At 41.5% G+C, this 18,325-nt stretch overlaps 1 protein-coding gene and 1 pseudogene across 3 annotated transcripts in view; both read right to left on the bottom strand.

Annotated features, from left to right (window-relative positions):
• The window catches only part of LOC125343095, a 100,200-nt pseudogene extending 95,223 nt beyond the window's left edge, over positions 1-4,977 (bottom strand).
• Positions 4,978-6,519: 1,542 nt separating this feature from the next.
• Maged1 (MAGE family member D1) overlaps positions 6,520-18,325 on the bottom strand; it is a 67,907-nt gene continuing 56,101 nt past the window's right edge. For 2 of the 3 annotated variants that reach the window (XM_048335279.1, XM_048335277.1), the window contains exons 2-13: positions 13,617-13,688; positions 12,262-12,984; positions 10,955-11,620; positions 10,778-10,841; positions 10,240-10,319; positions 9,980-10,071; positions 9,675-9,754; positions 9,542-9,584; positions 9,218-9,280; positions 8,568-8,682; positions 6,932-7,317; positions 6,520-6,733 (exon numbers count right to left, since the gene is read on the bottom strand). In XM_048335279.1, the coding sequence (XP_048191236.1) occupies positions 6,940-7,317; positions 8,568-8,682; positions 9,218-9,280; positions 9,542-9,584; positions 9,675-9,754; positions 9,980-10,071; positions 10,240-10,319; positions 10,778-10,841; positions 10,955-11,620; positions 12,262-12,984; positions 13,617-13,661 (2,349 nt within the window). In that variant the 5' untranslated portion in view covers positions 13,662-13,688 and the 3' untranslated portion in view covers positions 6,520-6,733; positions 6,932-6,939. Of the gene's footprint in view, positions 6,734-6,931; positions 7,318-8,567; positions 8,683-9,217; positions 9,281-9,541; positions 9,585-9,674; positions 9,755-9,979; positions 10,072-10,239; positions 10,320-10,777; positions 10,842-10,954; positions 11,621-12,261; positions 12,985-13,616; positions 13,689-14,228; positions 15,008-18,325 lie in introns of those variants that run through there. The other variant, XM_048335278.1, reaches the window with a different exon arrangement.

Raw genomic sequence — 18,325 nt, 5'->3', positions numbered from 1 at the left:
ACAAACATGAATTCAATATCATGAAACCCTCTGAATGCTGTTTGCAAAATTAAAGGGGCAGAGATAGGGGAACAATTGGAATATGGATGGGTAATAAATCTGTTCAAAGTACACGGTGAACATCAGTGGAAATAACACAAGAAACCTCATTAGTTTGTATGTTAATTCAATAATACAAACTAAAAAATACTGAAAGATTTAAAATCAAACATACAAATTTTATCTCAACGTAAGAGCAAAATAAACAAGCAGAAGGAGCAAAATAAAAATATGAATAGAAAATAGTATTTAGGAGGAGTGTTGTGGTAGAGTCTTGCTCTACAATAACTCAAGCTGGCCTCAAACTCAAGATCCTTCTACCTCAGCCTCTGGAGTGTTGAGATTACATGTGTGCACTATCAAACCTAGCAGAAAACAAAGCATAGGAAATTACAAGACAAAAAGAGAAAGACTACACAGTAATAAAGGATCCATCATCTTTGTTAGTCATTGAAAAAAAAGAGTGGTCCAGAAAAATGGATAAAATAGCAAAAGTTCCAGTGAGAGAGGGAAGGGCAAATGCAAGGGGTGAAGGAGGGTAAATATGATCAAAATGCGGTATGTACATGTGAAACTGACAAAGACAGTAGTCTAACCAAGGTATATTGTATGCAGAAATGTCAAAATTAGCCCCCTTTTACACCTCATTGATGTTAATAAAACAAGAAAAATTATAAATGCCTAAAAAATTAAACCTACATATACATGATAAAGCTAAATTTCAAAAGGCAAAGACGATGGTAATCTCACAATCAAAACAGAGAAAAATGAATGATCATGTTTACTTTCCCAAACATCAAGAGAATTTCTTTTTACTGTTTTAGTAAAGACTTTTGACTAGTTCATTTATCTTCAAATGCCTCACCAGTTTGGACACATATTTATACTTCTATTATAAAGTTACATAATCTAAACAGTATGGTGCTAGGAATGGTGGCAACTCCTGCAATCTAAGCATTCAGGAAGCAGGAGCAGGAGGACTACAATGCCAGCCTGAGCTACTGCTTCAAAAAAATCTAAGGGTTGAGGATGTAGAACAGTGATAGTGTGCTTGCCTCGCATGCTCAAGGCCATGGGTGCAATCCCCAGCACTACAAATAAGCACATACACAAGTGAAATAGCATAGGTTAAGATAAACCCTGTGGTTAAATGATTTTTGAGAAGACTGTTAAAATCACTCCATAGGGCAATAACACTGGGAAAATAGGATATCCATACACAAACAAATGAAACTGGATCTGTACCATATATTATGAACAAAAAATTAACTCAGAATGTGGTATGTACATAAAATGCAGTATTATTCAGACTTGAAAATAATGGAATATTATATAACAAAAATCATACAAACCTACAACAAAAATATCCAACATGAATAAATGTAAACAAAGAACTTGAACAGAAAACTCTGCAATTTGACAACATGAATGTAGCGGGAGGTTCATTATGCCAAGTGAAATAAACCAGTTACAGAAAAATACTACAAAATACAACTTATGTGAAGTATCTACAAGAGACAAATTTATAAATATGAACAGTACAATGGTAATTTCCAGGGATTGGGAAAAGGGAAAATAAGTTGTTTCTTAGGTATAGGTTTGTAGGTTTCAGTATAATGTTTTGCAAGAAGAACTAATACTGGAGATGGGTTGCATAACAAAATGTCCCCATGAACATTACTTAGCAGACACCTCTCAGTAAGCCTACTCAGGAGGCCAAGATCTGACAATCACAGTTCAAAGCCTCCTCAGGCAGTAAAGTCCATGAGAGTCTTACCTCCACTTAATCCCCCAAAGCCAAAAGGAGAAAGACACACACACACACACACACACACACACACACACACACACACACACACAGAGAGAGAGAGAGAGAGAGAGAGAAAGAGAGAGAGGATATGTACAGCAGATGGATATAGGAGGCTAGATTTAAACAGTGCATGTTGTAACATGTAGAAATATCACAATGAAACCACTAATATGTACATTTAAGACATATTAATCCAATATTTAAAAATTACAAAGGAAAAGGGATTGTTTATTAAATTATGAAAAGTTTGATAAAATTCTTTTTGTAGGCAAAACTAGATGATTTTCATTTATTTTAGCTTTTTACAAATATAATTTTATTTTTATTATTACGGTCTTGGCGAGAAGGGTTACTATTTGATTTTCATTTACTTTTAAAAAATGATTTGTGTTGGGCTGGGAATATGGCCTAGTGGTAGAGCGCTTGCCTCGTACACATGAAGCCCTGGGTTTGATTCCCCAGCACCACATATATAGAAAACGGCCAGAAGTGGTGTTGTGACTCAAGTGGCAGAGTGCTAGCCTTGAGCAAAAAGAAGCCAGGGACAGTGCTCAGGCCCTGAGCCCAAGGCCCAGGACTGGCAAAAAAATAAAAATAAATAAATAAAAATAAAATAAAATAAAAATGATTTGTGGAATTTATTATTTGGATCATAACATAAAATGATAGAAATAAAGTTATCTCCAAGCATGGTTAATTGAATGGGGAGAATCATCAACAGATAGTAATACTAGTGAATGGAAAATATTGGCAATATATGCATGTCTAATGGCCCTGCCTGCCATTGAGATTTTTCTTCATTTTAGTCCCAAACTACTTTTATTCCTCCTTTGGACCCTCAGTCCTAAGTCTGTGTCCTTCATCCACCCCTCATGACACGCAAAAGTCACATAATTGGAAAGAGTGAAATTGGGATCTAGGGTTCTTTTTCTCTCTTTTTTTAAATTTTGTCAAACTGATGTACACTGAGGTTACAGTTTCATACGTTAGGCATTGGATACATTTCTTGTACTGTTTGTTACCTCCTCCCTCATTCCCCCCTTCCGCTTCCCCTTTCCCTTTCCCCCCATGAGTTGTTCAGTTGATTTACACCAAACAGTTTTGCAAGTATTGCTTTTGTAGTCGTTTTTCTTTTTATAGGATTCTTTTTCTTGCCAATACAAATTTCATTAGAAAGATGTCAGAGGCTCATGGAACTAGAGGAAAGCTGGACATGGAAACTTCAGAATAGGATGGAAACAAACACAAAGGCATGAAGAGTTTGATGAGGATGTTGTCATGGAAATCAAATCATATAAACCATTTTTCACTCTTGTATTAATTACTTAAGTTTCAAAATCCTAAAAGAAAGCATGTAATTGATAAAGAGTAGGTTGCATGCTTGCCTCTTGGCGATTTCAAAGGGCATAATCTGATTTACTCTGTTTCAATATAGTAGTCAAACTACTTACTAGTTTTCTATTAATGCATATAAATGACTACAAACTAAGTGGCTCAAACACAATCCATTCTTTAAAATCTCCTAATCATTGTATGTCTTAAATCTAGGCTTGGCTTGGCTAATTTCTCTGTGTAGACAAGGCTGAAACCAAAAAGTCAGTAGAGCTGCATTCCTTTCTGGAGCCTCTGGATGAAAAATCAAGTTCCAATCTCACTCAAATTGTTGGCATAACCCGTCTGAAAGTTTGAGGTCCTGATTTGTTTGCTGGCTGTGATCTGGAGGCCTCATTTAGCTCATAGATCACCCATCTTGTTTAGCATGTATCTTCATCCACAGGAACAACAAACTTACATACATAAAATTCCCTCTCTTCAAATATCTCATGCCTCTAAATTGCACCTGACTAGGGAAGGCACATACAGTATTATTCCCCTCCCCATATACTATACATACATACACGCATGTGCACACACACAGATTCCTTATTGTATTTTGACAATAATTTACAAAGTCATTCACCTACCAAAAATCTAGCATAATAATAGAAATAAAACTACTAAAATGGATAAGTATTTGAAGCTCTTTATTTACTTTCTACTACTTTGAAAATTACACCAGAATTTTGTGAACAGAATCAAATCTAATCTGGGGTGTGAACAAGATCGTGTGGCCTACTGAAGCCTGAAGTAAGAGAAAGAGCTAAGGGGCTTAGTTTTAGGGCTTCTTCTCTCAGCTCCAGGCTTCATGATGCATCCTTTTTCCTCATATTCCCCAAACTCCCTGGTGACCTCCACAATCTGGTGTTATCATAACCTCCTCTAAACAAACTACCTGTGCCTGAGTGCCAAGAACAGAGGCCTAGGACTTCCACATCTTAGGTAACTGGCATGAGTTGGAGGATTCACATGAATTACATTATTGGACTATTACATTATTTATATTAGATCATTGATTTTGTGTCAGAAGAGCTGGCTAAGAACAGGGACATCATCTCCTACCTATGTACAAATGAGCAACTGACAAGAGAACTCAAGAGACTGTTAGGGGTGGAGATGGGAAAATCTTCCTCACACATCCAGCCGGTATAATTCCTCTCCCTACAGAACAATGGAGGTGTGGTGTGTGTGGTGCTTGGGAGATAGGGAATGATACCTCAGGAAAACTTACCTGTGTTACTTATTTGAGGTTTATCAACACATGGCTTGTTCTTTTCTGAAGCTGTAGAGTGGAGTCCATCTACTTCAACATAGAGGCTGTGAACACACACTGGGAAAAGCCAGAGGTAGGTATGAGTTCTGTACCAGAATTAGCTGTGGGCACAGCACACGGTAAGAGCATCTTTCTTCACAAAAGTGCTACCCTACCCCTAAACATGGCTCACATCAACCGAACAGCCAACACCCAGAAATGCAGAAGCCATAGCCCAGACCTGAAGCATTGTAGGCACTGGACTGGGACAAATCTTCCCCCAAAGGCCCTAGATTAAGATTCCCAGAGGCCTGCCTGAGAAGAGGGTCAGAGTCTAGGTCTGGCTTAAATACGGGAGCCTACCAACGAAAGCAGGAGACAGGGAAGGGACTGAGAACCTACACTGCTATCTCCTTCCTATGAATCCTGAGATCTCTCTTCTCAGAAGGTGGCAATTACCTGGGAAGTTTAGGAAACCCCGGACACTGTTGTTACTCATTACCAGACCCTTTCTAAGAGGTCAGATTGACTTTGCTTTATTCTTCTCCAGGAGCTCCTTCTTGCCTCTTTCCACATATGCAGAGACTGCTTTAATTACTGAGGAAGTTACGGTTAAGGCCTAATAGTGTAACATCTTTGCTTCTAGCATAGACTCTTACCTCAAGCTAGAACCTTGCTCAAGGTCATACACAGCTTGAGACTTTCTTACTCTGGATGAAGCTTTGTGGTTTTATCTTTGTTCTCTTAAGCAACGATCTTGTTTCTCCATGATGGAGAAAAGGCCATTGAGACTTTCTTCACTGTCCATAAAAGCCTATCTCTAGGGCTGAAAGAGCAGCTACCTACCTGGCAAGCTAGATAGAGATCACGTTCAAGACCCACTATTGCCAAAGAAAAAAGAAAGGAAGGACAGACATGAGAGGCACAGAAGGAAAAAGGGAGGGAGGAACACTAAACCATACCTGTAATCCCAGCTACTTATGAAGCTCAGATCTGAGGATTGAGGTTCAAAGCCAGCCCCGGCAAGAAAAATCCGACATTCTTATCTCCAATTAACCAGCAAAAATGTAGAAGTGGAGCTGTGGCTCAAGTGCTAAGACCACTTGAGTAAAAAAGCCAAAGGACAACTCCCAGGACCCAAGTTCAAACCCCAGTAACCAGTACACCCCACCCCCAGAAACTGTAAAAACGAATTCAGTCTCTGTAATGAAACTGATTGAGGGCTATGGGTTTCTAAGGGTTTCCTAAAAGGATAGGCTACTAGACTGCATTTCAAGACATGCAGAAGAGTCATGCTTATGAGTCCATCCCTTTATAAACAATGTAGCTATAAGACTATTCTTACAGAAACTTAGGTAACTGGCTTCAACTGTTCTTTTTTTTTTTTGCCAGTCCTGAGGCTTGAACTCAGGACCTGAGCACTATCCCTGGATCTTTTTGCTCAAGGCTAGCATTCTACCACTTGAGCCAAAGTGTTAATTCTGGATTTTTCTGTATATGTGGTGCTGAGGAATCGAACCCAGGGCTTCGTATATATGAGGCGAGCACTTTACCACTAGGCCATATTCCTAGTCCTCAACTGTTCTTAAATTTCTACTCCTGCCTCCATCCTTGATTTGCTTCATTTCCGACAGAGTACCTAGCACCCTGGAATCAAAATCCATTGACTTTTCTCTCCCCACTCTGGATCTTGTTATCACCTGTATGTTCTAACTTAAATTCAACTGTATTTCTTAAATTCAACTATTAAGTCTCACTTTTCTTCATTACTCCATCACTAATGTTTGAAATGGAATGAATGATTCCAGCATATCTCACATGAGTTACTTACATGGAATTTACTGGATAATATTCGTTATTAGGTCTCATTAACACTTGTATTCACTTATTCCTCTGTTCTTGATTCACAGTTCATTAGCCAGATACATGCCTATTTACATTAGCTTGAAGGCTGATCTGCCCTTAGCCTAGAGTTAGTGTCTTTTCCCATTAAAGGCACTGTCATCTCCCTAAATATAGAATAAAAACAAAGCACATCAAATTCACTTTGCAATTTCAACGTTTATTTCTGATACCAAAACTTGACAGCACACAAGAAAAAAACCAAAGCAACAGACAGGAACAGCAAATAAATTTATCTTGCATGCCACTTTCCATCAACAGGATGTGGCTCTTTAGATGGGTTTAGAAGGAATTCGAGGCTTCAGCCTCACTCAGGGAAAAACTAGTCCAACTGATGAACAGTATCCATGAACCTAAGAAAGAAAAAGTTTTTTTAAAAAATCAATTATATATTAAATATAAGAAAGATGGTATCAAATTCTACTCCCTTTATTTCCTTCACCTCCCCACCATGGGTTCCCTATGACTCCTAGTTTATGCATACAAATTTGACTTCATCAAACCTATAGATCCCTGCCCCCAAGAAACCCAATTGCCCAATCCAAGCTTACCCAATATCTTACTCGACCCAGAAAAAACCAATGGCACCAAAGTTGGCAGCAAAGTTGGCACTGGCTGTACCACCAGGACCAATAATAGGACCAGTGAAGGTCTGAGGAAATCTGGAGCGGGCATTCTGGTGGTATCTAGCCCAGAAGGTGAATGGGATTCTTGACCAGGGATCTCCAAAATCTCCTTCCTCGTCCCAAGTCAACAGCTCAAACTCAATGTCATCCCAGCTCCAGGGACCAGACACAGCCTCATCTCCAATTCCCATTCGGGTTCTTGCTTCAGCCCTGGCCTCAGCCTCAGCTGCTGCAGCATCAAGAGCATCCAAGGCCTCATCTGCAGCCTCCATGAACTGTGCAGTCCAGTCACGAGGGTCTCTCTTCTGAACCTGAGATGAGAAATACAAAACAAAATGAAACTCAATTCATAATATAGCCACGATATGCAATCTTAAGTGTCTTCCAATAGATGAACAAAGACAAAAATGTTATTTATTTATATATGTACACTCACACAAAAATGGAATATTACTCAGCCTTTAAAATCAACAAACCTTAGCTATTTGTTGACAATATGGATAAAGCTAAAGGACACTATGCTAAGCAAGCCAGATACAGAAAGACAAATACTGTATGATCTCTTATTGGTAGAATCTACAAAAAGCCAAATTCACCGATGGTGATTGCCAAGACCTCAAGTAAAGTGAGTAAGCAATAGAAAGATATCATCTAAAGGATATGAAGTTTCAGGTACATAGGGTTAAATAAGTCCTGGAGACCTATTGTACACAATGATGACTTACGGTTACTAATTATGTATTACATATTTGAAAATTGCTAAGAGAATTAGCTTTAAATGTTATTAACCGAAAAAAGGTAAATATGTGAAGTAGTGGATCATTACACCACATGCACATTATCAAACATAACAATGAACCACACAAATATGCACAATTTTTGCTAATCAAATAAAAATAAATGAAAAAAATAACAAAGCCAACACAAATAAAAATAAATCATGTAGCCCATAAATATATCTTGTCAACTATATTGTAACAAAGCTTGGGGGGAAATTTTTGTTTTCAAAATACAGCATTTATCTGCAGAATTTATTCATCTTCTCTAACTGAAATTTTATACTCTTTCCATTTCCCATCTCATTACTGGCCCTGGCAAGCACCATTCTGTTCTTCTATGAGTGTATCTTCTTAAAGAGTTCACAATGAGCTCATTTATCAAAAAAAATTATGCCAATCCTGGGACTCAAACTTATTAGGGCCTAGATGCTGTCCCTGAGCTTTTTTTGCTGAAGGCTAGAGCTCTGCTACTTGAGTCACAGCTACATTTCAGGGGGTTGGGGGTTAAAAGTTTTATGAACTTTCCTGCCTGGACTAGTTTGAACCCCAATTCTCAGATCTCAGCCTCCTGAGTAGCAAGGATTACAGGAGTGGGCCACCAGCACCCATCAATGAAAAAATATTTTTAAAAATCTTAATATACATATAACCATCTAACACATATTATGAACCCTATTTGGTTACTGCTCACACAGCAATACACCTAGGATATCATCATTGCTCTAGGCCATGGATATAACTCATCTCTTAACCTATCAATTCTAGAGCAGTTCTTCTATTACCTCTGCAATGAATCGCAACACTTTCATCTTGCTAGTCTCATGGTAGGAACGGAGACCCCAGAGGAACTCATACTCCGGAGGGTTGCTATTGGGCACTCGTCTATAGTCCAGGTATCTGAAAGAGTGAAAAAGTCTGCGTCTACCTATCCAGGCAGAATAAAAACCCACCAATACATAAGAACCTCACAATTTGAGATTTATTTCAAGTAGTAACTCTCCTACCCTATATTTATTCCCAAACACAATTTAAAGCATTTAATAATTGAGTCTTTGAATTCCTTTATCAGTGATTCTACACTAAGCAATCACTCATAATCACTAAAGAAGTTTGTAGAGTCACAGAAAAGAAAACATTAATCTCACTCCTATCCCAAATCTCTAGCTCCACATTCTTGTAATCCTGTTGAGCCATCATCATTACACTGCTGTGCAAACATCTCTACCTGACATAGCCTTGAGAATGTCTATTGTAAAGACTGTGTTCAAGTTTCACTTTTAAGACAACTATATGGTAGCAACATCCAACCTTGAGAAGTATAGTCAATAAACACTGAGTACAGATTTGCTTCTCTGTGAACCACCTATATACAGGAACACTGTGAAAAATAAAGAAAGCACAGACCAGAAAATTGTCCTTATACATTACTTACTTTTGCTTTACAAACTCATAGGTAAGAAGTTTTCTCAGGTCTCCAAGAAGGGGATGTCTTACCCTGATAGTTTTAAAAAAGAAAGAAGAAAAACATAATCAGACTATGACTTTGCCCAAAGGCAAAGAGCTTTGCACCACCAGGTCAGAAATATGAAGAGGCATAATTCAGGACTGTCTCTCTATCCACCCAGGTCTTATCCTTGGGCTCTGACCTTCCCCAAACAACCCTCCCCACCAGACAACCAGGTTAACACAATTCTGTGACCATCCTCTATTGCCAAAATATGATTCAAACAAGCAAGAGATGAGAGCCTAATCATACCCTGGACGCAGTCCCATCTTGCGTAGTGCCTCCCAAAGGACAGCTGCAGTGGTAGGCAAAAGGGGACAAGGCACACAAAATGAGCTTGGAAATCAGGTGTGGTCAACCCCCTACTGCAAGTCCAGCCACTCACCCTCACTGGCACGGTTGCCATTCATAAAGATGATGCCCAGAATCACTAAGAGGAGACCCAGCTTGGGTGTGTCTTTGGTTCTAAAGGAGTACAAAAAGAATTTATTTTCACTATCCATTTGCATGAGCTGACTTCAGCCAGCTTACCCAGCTAGCTTCCTCAATACTGTGAAATTGGGGAGAATTATACCCCAGTGCTGCCTATAACCTCCTATGCAACCCTAAACCTTCAATAATTTGAAACTCTTGGAAATAAACCATCACTGAGAAAGGTCATTTTTCTTTCCACCTCCGTTCCCATCTTACGTTCCCAGTATTCCAGCGAGGGATTCAGGGGTACTGATGAGAATATACAGGTGTTCTTCCTTGTCAATTTCCTTCAGTTGAATCCCAAATTTCTACAGGGGTAAGAAAAGAGACTGAAATTACAAAACTTGGCATAAGCTTCCCATAGGCCATCATTCAGGTCCCTGTGAGACCTTCCCTAAACACCCAGTAGGAATCCCATGAATCTTTGAAATCAAGATTTTCCCCATCATTCCATTCCTTCAAGGCTGTATTCTTACCTTCTCCAAGACAAAGCAAGCACGTTCAATGATTTCTGGATAAACATCAGTGTACTCTCGAATGATATCCCTCAGCATTTCTGTAGGAGAAGGGAGCAACTGGACTGAGCCAGAGCAACAAAGCAGTAGCCCCTCTGCCAACCCTCCTAAGTATAGCATCCTTGGGATATTCAAAGGTGGAAAAAAGGAACCACCTATGTATGGAATGTAGAGGACAGGAACTAAAGGGTACCAGGCACTGATGGGTCATGCCTACAATCTTAGCTATTCAGGAGACTGAGGTATGAGGATAGCAGTTCAAAGGCAGCCTAGAGAAGGAAAGTTTATGAGAATGTCATCTGCAATTTCACAAATAGAAAGTTGGAATTGGAGGTGTGTCTCTAGTGGAAGAGCACCAGCCTTGAGTGAAAAAGTTCAAGGGACAGTGATCAGGCCCTGAGTTCAAGCGCTAGTACAGCACACACACAAAAAGGAAGGACACATAAGCAAAAGCAAAGGAATGTCAACAGAGTGCAGGGAAGGGGCCTTGGATGCCTACCTGAGCGCTTGATGGGTACCTTTGTGTAGTCTTTAAGCATCAGGTACTTGACCAACTTATTTGCCTTGGAACAGAAAAAGAAATAATTATATTTGCAGAAAACTTAGCTAATTATAAATGAAGAGACAACAGTTATATAAAAAGGAAGAAAGTAAAAAGTGGAGGAACAGCTCTTACTCTTTCCTGAAGAAGGGCCACATCTCGGGGCTGAGGGGCACCCAGATTCTGAGAGGTACGAGGGTTGGGGGAGGGTCGAAGGTTAGGTGAGGGTCGCAGGTTCTGCCAGTCTGGTGGTATTGGCCAGTCAGGGGTGATCCAGTCAGGGGGAATTGGCCAGTCAGTAGGAAGTGACCAATCAGGTGGTAGTGGCCAATCAGGTGGTAGTGGCCAATCAGGAGGACCCTGCCAGTCTGAAGGGCCCTGCCAGCTGGTCGGGGTCTGCCATCCTGATGGGGTCTGCCATCCAGGAGGATTCTGCCAGGCTACAGGGTTTGGCCAGACAACTGGGCCAGGCCAGACAATGGGATTTGGCCAGATCACTGGATTCTGCCAGATCACTGGGCTTGGCCAGATCACTGGATTCTGCCAAGCAACTGGATTCTGCCAGGCTGGTGGGGTCTGCCTAGCCACTGGGCTCTGACGTGCTGGTGGGGTTTGCCTGGCAGTCTGGTTTTGCCAGCCAGATGGATTCTGCCAAGCCAGTGGGGTCTGCCACAGCACATGAGGGGGTGCACCAGGTGCATTCTGAGTGGGCACTGGAACAGGTGGAGATCTCCATGTTCCTGAAGCCACTGGAGGCCGTCTCTGATCCCCACTGTTCTCTTCCACATTCAAGTTATTAATCTGCATCATCAGAAAGAAGTCTGAGGTTACTAGTTGGCCCTGTAACCTTACTGTATCTACCTCTAAACACTCATCTATATTGATAGCAAGACCTACTAGCCACAAACTTAAGAGTCCCTATCCCCAAAACAAACGAGGTATAAGGTCATTTACACCTGAAAACTCAGCTCACAGGAATTCAAAGTAGGAGGATTCTAATCCAAGGCTATCTCTGAAAAAGAACTAAAACAAAGAGGGCTTGGGGCGCGGCTCAAGTAGTAGAGCAATAGCAAGCACAAGGCCTTTAGTTCAAACCCCAGTACCACCAAAACAAAAACTGACAACAAAAACCCCCAGACTATGATCCCTAGATAGTAAGGAGGTATCCGTAATTATGGATTTAATGAAGAAACCTGTATGAGTGTGCCTAGCTTAGGCTCTAACATATAGTGTCTGGTATCTGAATGTAAGCTGAATTATACACAGGTAGTATATATCATACCAGTGTCCATCAATTTGTCGACAAAAGTAATCATTTAACTAAACATCTACTACAAACTAGTTGAAAAAATACAGGCAATTATATTACATGTATTTTTGTTTAAAACAAACCTCAAAGAAAGGATAAAGCCAAAGCAAAGTGACATTAGTAGAGATCTCACCTTGCGGGTCCTCTTGCCTCGAATTATAGTCCGAGACTCCACATTCTGAGCCTGGGAACTATCCACTGATGTCTGTGCAGCTGCACCATCGGGTTCATATATACCTAAGTTGGTCTCTATGTCACTCTGGGAAGTGGTCATTTTGGCCTCCTTTACATTCTGGTTCTGGCTATCAGCTGTAGAAGCCTTAGTGGTATCATTCCACACCTTGAAGGCTGTCTTAGGCTGGTTGTTAGCTATCTCATTGGCCTTAGGAGATGGAGAGAAATTGTAGCTGGCATTTGGGCCTATCTTAGTAGTGGCTTTCTGAGTCTTAAAGGTAATCTCAGATTTGCTAGTGGCTAATTCACCAGTGTTTCCAGGATGGGAAAAATCACAGGCAGCATTTGGACCCCTTAGAGTGGCACTGTGGTACTTAATAGGTGCCTCTGACTGGCCATCGGGCATCTCCTTGGCATTATGTGTCTGAGAGCAATCATAGACACCATTTGGGCCTTTTGTGGTAGCATTCTGGGCTCTAAAAGCTGTTTTAGGCCTAGTGGCTGCTACCGAAACCTCAGTGTCAACCTCTGCTTTGGCAGTTAGGGGCTGTAAACTCTGGGGACTAGCAGTCTGGCCGCTGGCAACTGCTGTGGCCTGGTTAGTAGGTGGAGCCTCTGAGATGTGGATGGCCTCCATCAAGGTCTGCATAAGCAAGGCGCTGTCTTCTACAGAGGCCTCATCCTGAAAATACAGGAGAGAAAAAAATTAAATCTCCAGGCCTCAAAAGCCAGAGGAGTGGCCTAGCACTGCAGAAAAGCTCAGCAGAAAGCAGGCAGTGCAAAAACAGGCCGGCCAGAGGCAGAGATCTAGGAGGCAGAACAGGGTCAAAGGGAGGAGGCGGGGCAAGGGGTAAAGGGGTGGAGTCGTGCGAGGGAGCGGCGTGGAGTGGGGTGGAGCACTGAGGAAGGCCCACGAGGTTTGCAGTGGGAACTCAGTACGTGAGGCCGAGCTAGGAGGTGAGGCTAATCGGGATTGCAAAGGGTAAAGAATGCAGGAGAAAGAGAGGTAGAAGTGAGAGGTTGGGGTAAGGGGCGACAGACTGCTCTGCACGCATCAGGACTTGGGGAAAAAAGGTTCCTTATGAACTGGCAATCTCTGGGCAAATTGCCTTACTAACAGGGTCTCCCCTTTCTCTAAGCAGGGACTAATAGCAGAAAAGGAACGCCCCTCCCCCCTTCTCTAAATGCTGGGAATGAGAGAGCCAAGGGGCTCGAGGCAGAAAAGAGCAAACCGGATCCTGGCAATTGGGAGACTGAAAAAGCCTGAAAGGGGAGGCTGTCCACTAGAGAAATGGCGGGGTGAGAAGAGCTCACCTGGAAGCCGAGAGGGCCCGCATCAGGGTCCGTTTTCTGAGCCATGGCTCCCGTCTCTGCCAAGAGCGGAACCTAGGGGGTGGGTGGTAAAAGACGGTGGGGGGGGGGACACATTACACCACGGAAGAAAAATACAGGGGCCGAATAGGGGTGTGGTCTGGTGGGAAGCTGAGGAGAGAAATGAGGTGCTAGATTTGAAGAGCCGGCCAAAACTGGGCGGGAAAAGTGCATGGCTTTCCCAATGGAGATTCAGAATCTCCAGAAATTAGCCAGGAAGAGCTTCAAATTGCGGCTCAGGAAGCAGGCAGGAGCGTGGGTAGGGGTGAGGTTAGGTTGGAATTCGAATATGGGAAGTTTAACAGACATTCAAAATAGATACCAATAAATGCTACAGATCGAGGTAAAAAAAAAAAAACAGCTGTGAGGGTTATGTGAACTGGGTTCTGAGAAGGAATGAGGGTTTCAAATCAGTAAGGATTGGGGGGGTGGTGAGTCGGGCTTTAGGCAGCGGAAGAGGGTTCTAAATCGAGCGGTAAAGGAATGGGAAATTAAAAATGGAGGGGGCCGCCCTAAGACTGGGCAGATAGATGCCCTGTCTGGCGTTTATCTCACCTTGCCTTCCGTGGCCCCAACCCCAACCCCCTCGGTGCCGGCCTTCTTCACGACTCGGGATCAGGATTGCGGAGTTTGGCTCTCAGGACTGCACTCTCCACCGGTTCAGGAGAAAATGCCAGCGCGGCAGCAACGACGACCCCGCCTCTCCGACTAATATACCACCCACCGCCTGAGGATGCGGAGCGCCTGCGCAAGACCCAACTGACTAAATAAAAGTCCCGCCTCCTTTCCCAACAAAAGCTTAGTTCAGGAGACCACTTTGCGCATGTGTGCACCAGAGGAACACCCTCCTCACCGTTCCCCCACCAGTTCGCTGCTTTGCCAATACACCACTCACTCACCACCATCCAAGTCCACTGGATAAAAAGGTTCCGCCTCCTTCCGTGCAGGCCTCCCTGACAGAAGAGCTTAAGGCTCTAGGTCCCACCCCTTAGCTCTCCAAAAGGCCCCCTACCTATTTCGCATTGCGTCTTGATCATGTCCCTCCTGTCTCCCCTATTCAGAGCCCCTCCAGTCAGGTCCTCTCCTCTCTCCACCCTGTTGCCTAGCACCACTTAGGTCTCAATTGACGTATCAATATAGGGGGTCCCTTATTGCAACACGTGTTTGACCTCTGTGGAGTTGACCTACTTGGTGACACAGAAAATAAGAAGACTGAAAAAGCCAGAGTCTGGAGTTAAAATAGCAGTACTTTACAAGACTCTTGCTCCCCTCTAGCTGCCAGACTAATAAAGAACAGTAGATTCTTTCCTGCTCCTTTTTCTCAGCTCCAGACATGGAAATACTTTATGAAATGTGGGGGAGGCAAAGGCACAGCTTGTACTTCACAGCAAGGTCTGTGCTGGGGCTTGCTTCCCTTTCACAGCAGCCCCGGGAAGTGGGTGCCAGCACCCACATTTTAAAATACCTAGAAGCTGAGACACAAACACAGTTATTAGCCAGACAAGGCCAATTTGGGGCCTGGGTTTTCCTGACTGCAAAGCCCATGCAACCTCCCCCACCCAACACCTATACCAAGTGAAATACATTTTTTATGTTCTAGGAGGCCTAAACTCATGCTCTGAGTTCTGTTGGGGAGGTCCAGCCATGTGCACATTGCTTCTTGGGGTCCACCTCTGTGCTCCCACCCACGGGCCTCTTCCTATGAGTAATGTCACACAGTCATCCCTCAGGCCTTCCTTATGCTTGCTAAGCCTGACAGGACAGTCAGATGTTTATGTGTCTGCTCTGCAGGGAGAAACTGGACTGGATTTTAGAATTCCAAGGACTGAGTACTGGCTGCCGGTCTCCAACTGTGTGAGCTTCCTGGGATCACTCAACTACTCTGAACCTCATTTCTCAATATGCAAAATGGGAAACATAGCAAGGGAGTCCTACCCAAGGAAAGACACATGGGTTACTGTGCTTCTAGGATGAGTGGAAAAACTCACCAAGGCAGAAAATGATAGACAGATGTAAGGTGACTCAATCAAACTAAATGGAGAATGCTCCAAAACCCAAGGCAGAACTTTATGTGAATATCCTCTTGGTTCCGCCATCAGCTCCTTCCAGGAGCCTGAATATGAAAGGAAGCTAATGGTAGGAAGACTGCAACATTTGGTCCCCAAGGGCTGACATCAATTCTGCCTGACTGAATGACTTTCCTCATCTGTTGCATAGCAATGTACCTCTGTCAGCTGCCTGCTTTTCCTCAGCACTTCCTCTGTAAAGTGTCTGCAGTAGGACGTGATCAGACTCAGGAAAGGAGGTCCAAGATGCATCTTCTATGCTATCAGCTTCCACAATCAGCACCTCCAGTCCTGACTTAGCCAATGGATTCTAGATCTGTGATCTAATCAACTACCTCACTTTTCCAATTGCATATCTTTCAGTATTCTGGAAATGAAGAAGTCCCAAACTGATCCCTCCATATATATTCTCCCTATGCCTTCTCTCCACATCAGAATATAAGATTTTTAGGCTGATGAATTGTTGTCTGCTTTATTCATGTTATATCCTCAGTACCTAGAACAATACCTGGCACATTTTATGGGTTTAATAGTTTTTAATCAGTAAATTAGTCACATGTTCACCCTATTGCTAAAATAAGAAATCCAGTAGGCAGTTTTGCTTTGATAAACTCACTTCCTCACACAAATATATTATTTGTTGTAGAAATAATGCACATAGGATCACTCAGAACTCAAACACTGTCTGAAAAATATTTTTGACATTAAGTAAACACTCTAAATCTCACTACTTTGTGATGAATGATAATCTTATGTATCTTTTATATAGCACATAGAGCAAATGTAGATGTGTATTCTTGTATCAATGACATTATAGATATGTCATATTTTTAAATTACAGTATTTTGCCTGCTACTTGTTCTTTCACTTCCATCTCCACCTGTCAGACATGCATTAACCCTGTTTATACTTCCATGTCCCAAATGTCAGTTTTATTTTACAATAACTAAGATCATATTCTGTAAACTTTTATGCATCTGATTTGTATTATTTAACAACAACCTACTCCTTTCAACCGATTCATTCTTTTGAATGGGTGCATAATATTCCATGATAGGTATATACCACAATGTATTCAAACATTCCCAACAGACAAGACTTTCATGTTAGTTTAAGGCCTTTTATCAGAAACACATACAAACAACATTGCAATCAAACTACCTATGTATGTATTCATTTTAATGCCTAATGCTTTTTTAATTTCAAAGTCAGCATATACCCAACACTAAGAATGAATATAACATTTTAGTACTTGATAACAGACTTTCCCCTTTTTTGTCAATTTAATATGTACTTTTGTCATTTTCTGGTAGTTTTGATTTATATTTCTAATAAGTAATATGATAGAAAACACTTTTATAAAACAATAGAAACGTCAGAATCCAACATAAAGTATGTGCAAGTCTTCTATCTATTTTAGAATGGAGATCACTTTATCTTCTCATTTTAGGGGGGAGTCCTTTATACAGTCCAACATATCTTATTAAAACTTTGATGCTATTGCTTCTGGGCCTTGTGGCTAAGGTCAAGTGTAGTAAAACATTGATGCTGAACTCCAGGAAATAGAAAACAAAACAGAACAACAACAACACAGAAAACCTTTGGGGCTGAGCCAGGGGCTATGGCTCATACCTGTAATTCTAGCTACAAAGAAGGTTGAGATATGAGGATCATGGTTCAAAGCTAGCCTAGTCAGGGAAATTCCTGGGACTCTTATCTCCAATTAACCACCACAAGCCAGAAGTGGAGCTGTGGCTCGAGTGATACAGCATTATCCTTGAGCACCAAAGATCAGGGTCAGTGCGTAGGCCCTAGTTCAAGCACCAGAACCAGCACAAAAAGCAACAAACAAAAAAAAAATTGAGGGCTGGCTAGATAGATGTATTTCAAGATTTCTTTTTCCATTTTGTAACTATTATGAATCAAGTATCTATAAAGTTTTTGTGTGCTGTATGGTGTGTGTGTGTGTGTGTGTGTGTGTGTGTGTGTGTGTATGTGTGTGTACATAAGTGCCTATTCCTCTGGGAATCCAGAAATAATAATAATAATCCAGAAATGCAATTTTGAGGTTTTTATAGTAAATTCATGTTAGTTTTACCAAAAATTACTGAACTTTCCTGGAGGGATCTTAGTCCATCAGCAATATTTACCCAGCATCTGTTGTCTATATTTTTAGCAACTGAGGTGTAGTAACTGCTCAATCTGGTTTTGATGCCCCTAATAATTTATTATGTGGGTATTTTTCCATGTGCTTATTTTCTACCCATGTATCTTTTACCCACCTTTGAGTTGTTTTCTGGCCTTGTTAAAAGGTTGCTTTGATGCATTGTACTCATAAGCAGACATATTGAATTGGTATCCATGTGTGTAACTATTTAAAGATAATTTTAAAAAATTAAATTAATTTCTTTTTACTCTTGAGCATTTATATATTTGATGTATGAGCCTTTTGTTGAATATACTGTTTTGTCTTGATTTATAGCTTGACTTTTAATGTCTTTGTATTATCTTTTTGAGAAGTTAGGCAGGCCTTCCTACCTAGGCAAAACAGCATTAGGGAAGGGCTCCAACTTGGGGTGGAAGCAG

The sequence above is a fragment of the Perognathus longimembris genome, chromosome 28, assembly GCF_023159225.1.
Source record: "Perognathus longimembris pacificus isolate PPM17 chromosome 28, ASM2315922v1, whole genome shotgun sequence".
NCBI lineage: Eukaryota > Metazoa > Chordata > Mammalia > Rodentia > Heteromyidae > Perognathus > Perognathus longimembris.
Note: the sequence above shows the minus strand (reverse complement) of the source record. Positions and strands in the feature narration are given on the sequence as shown.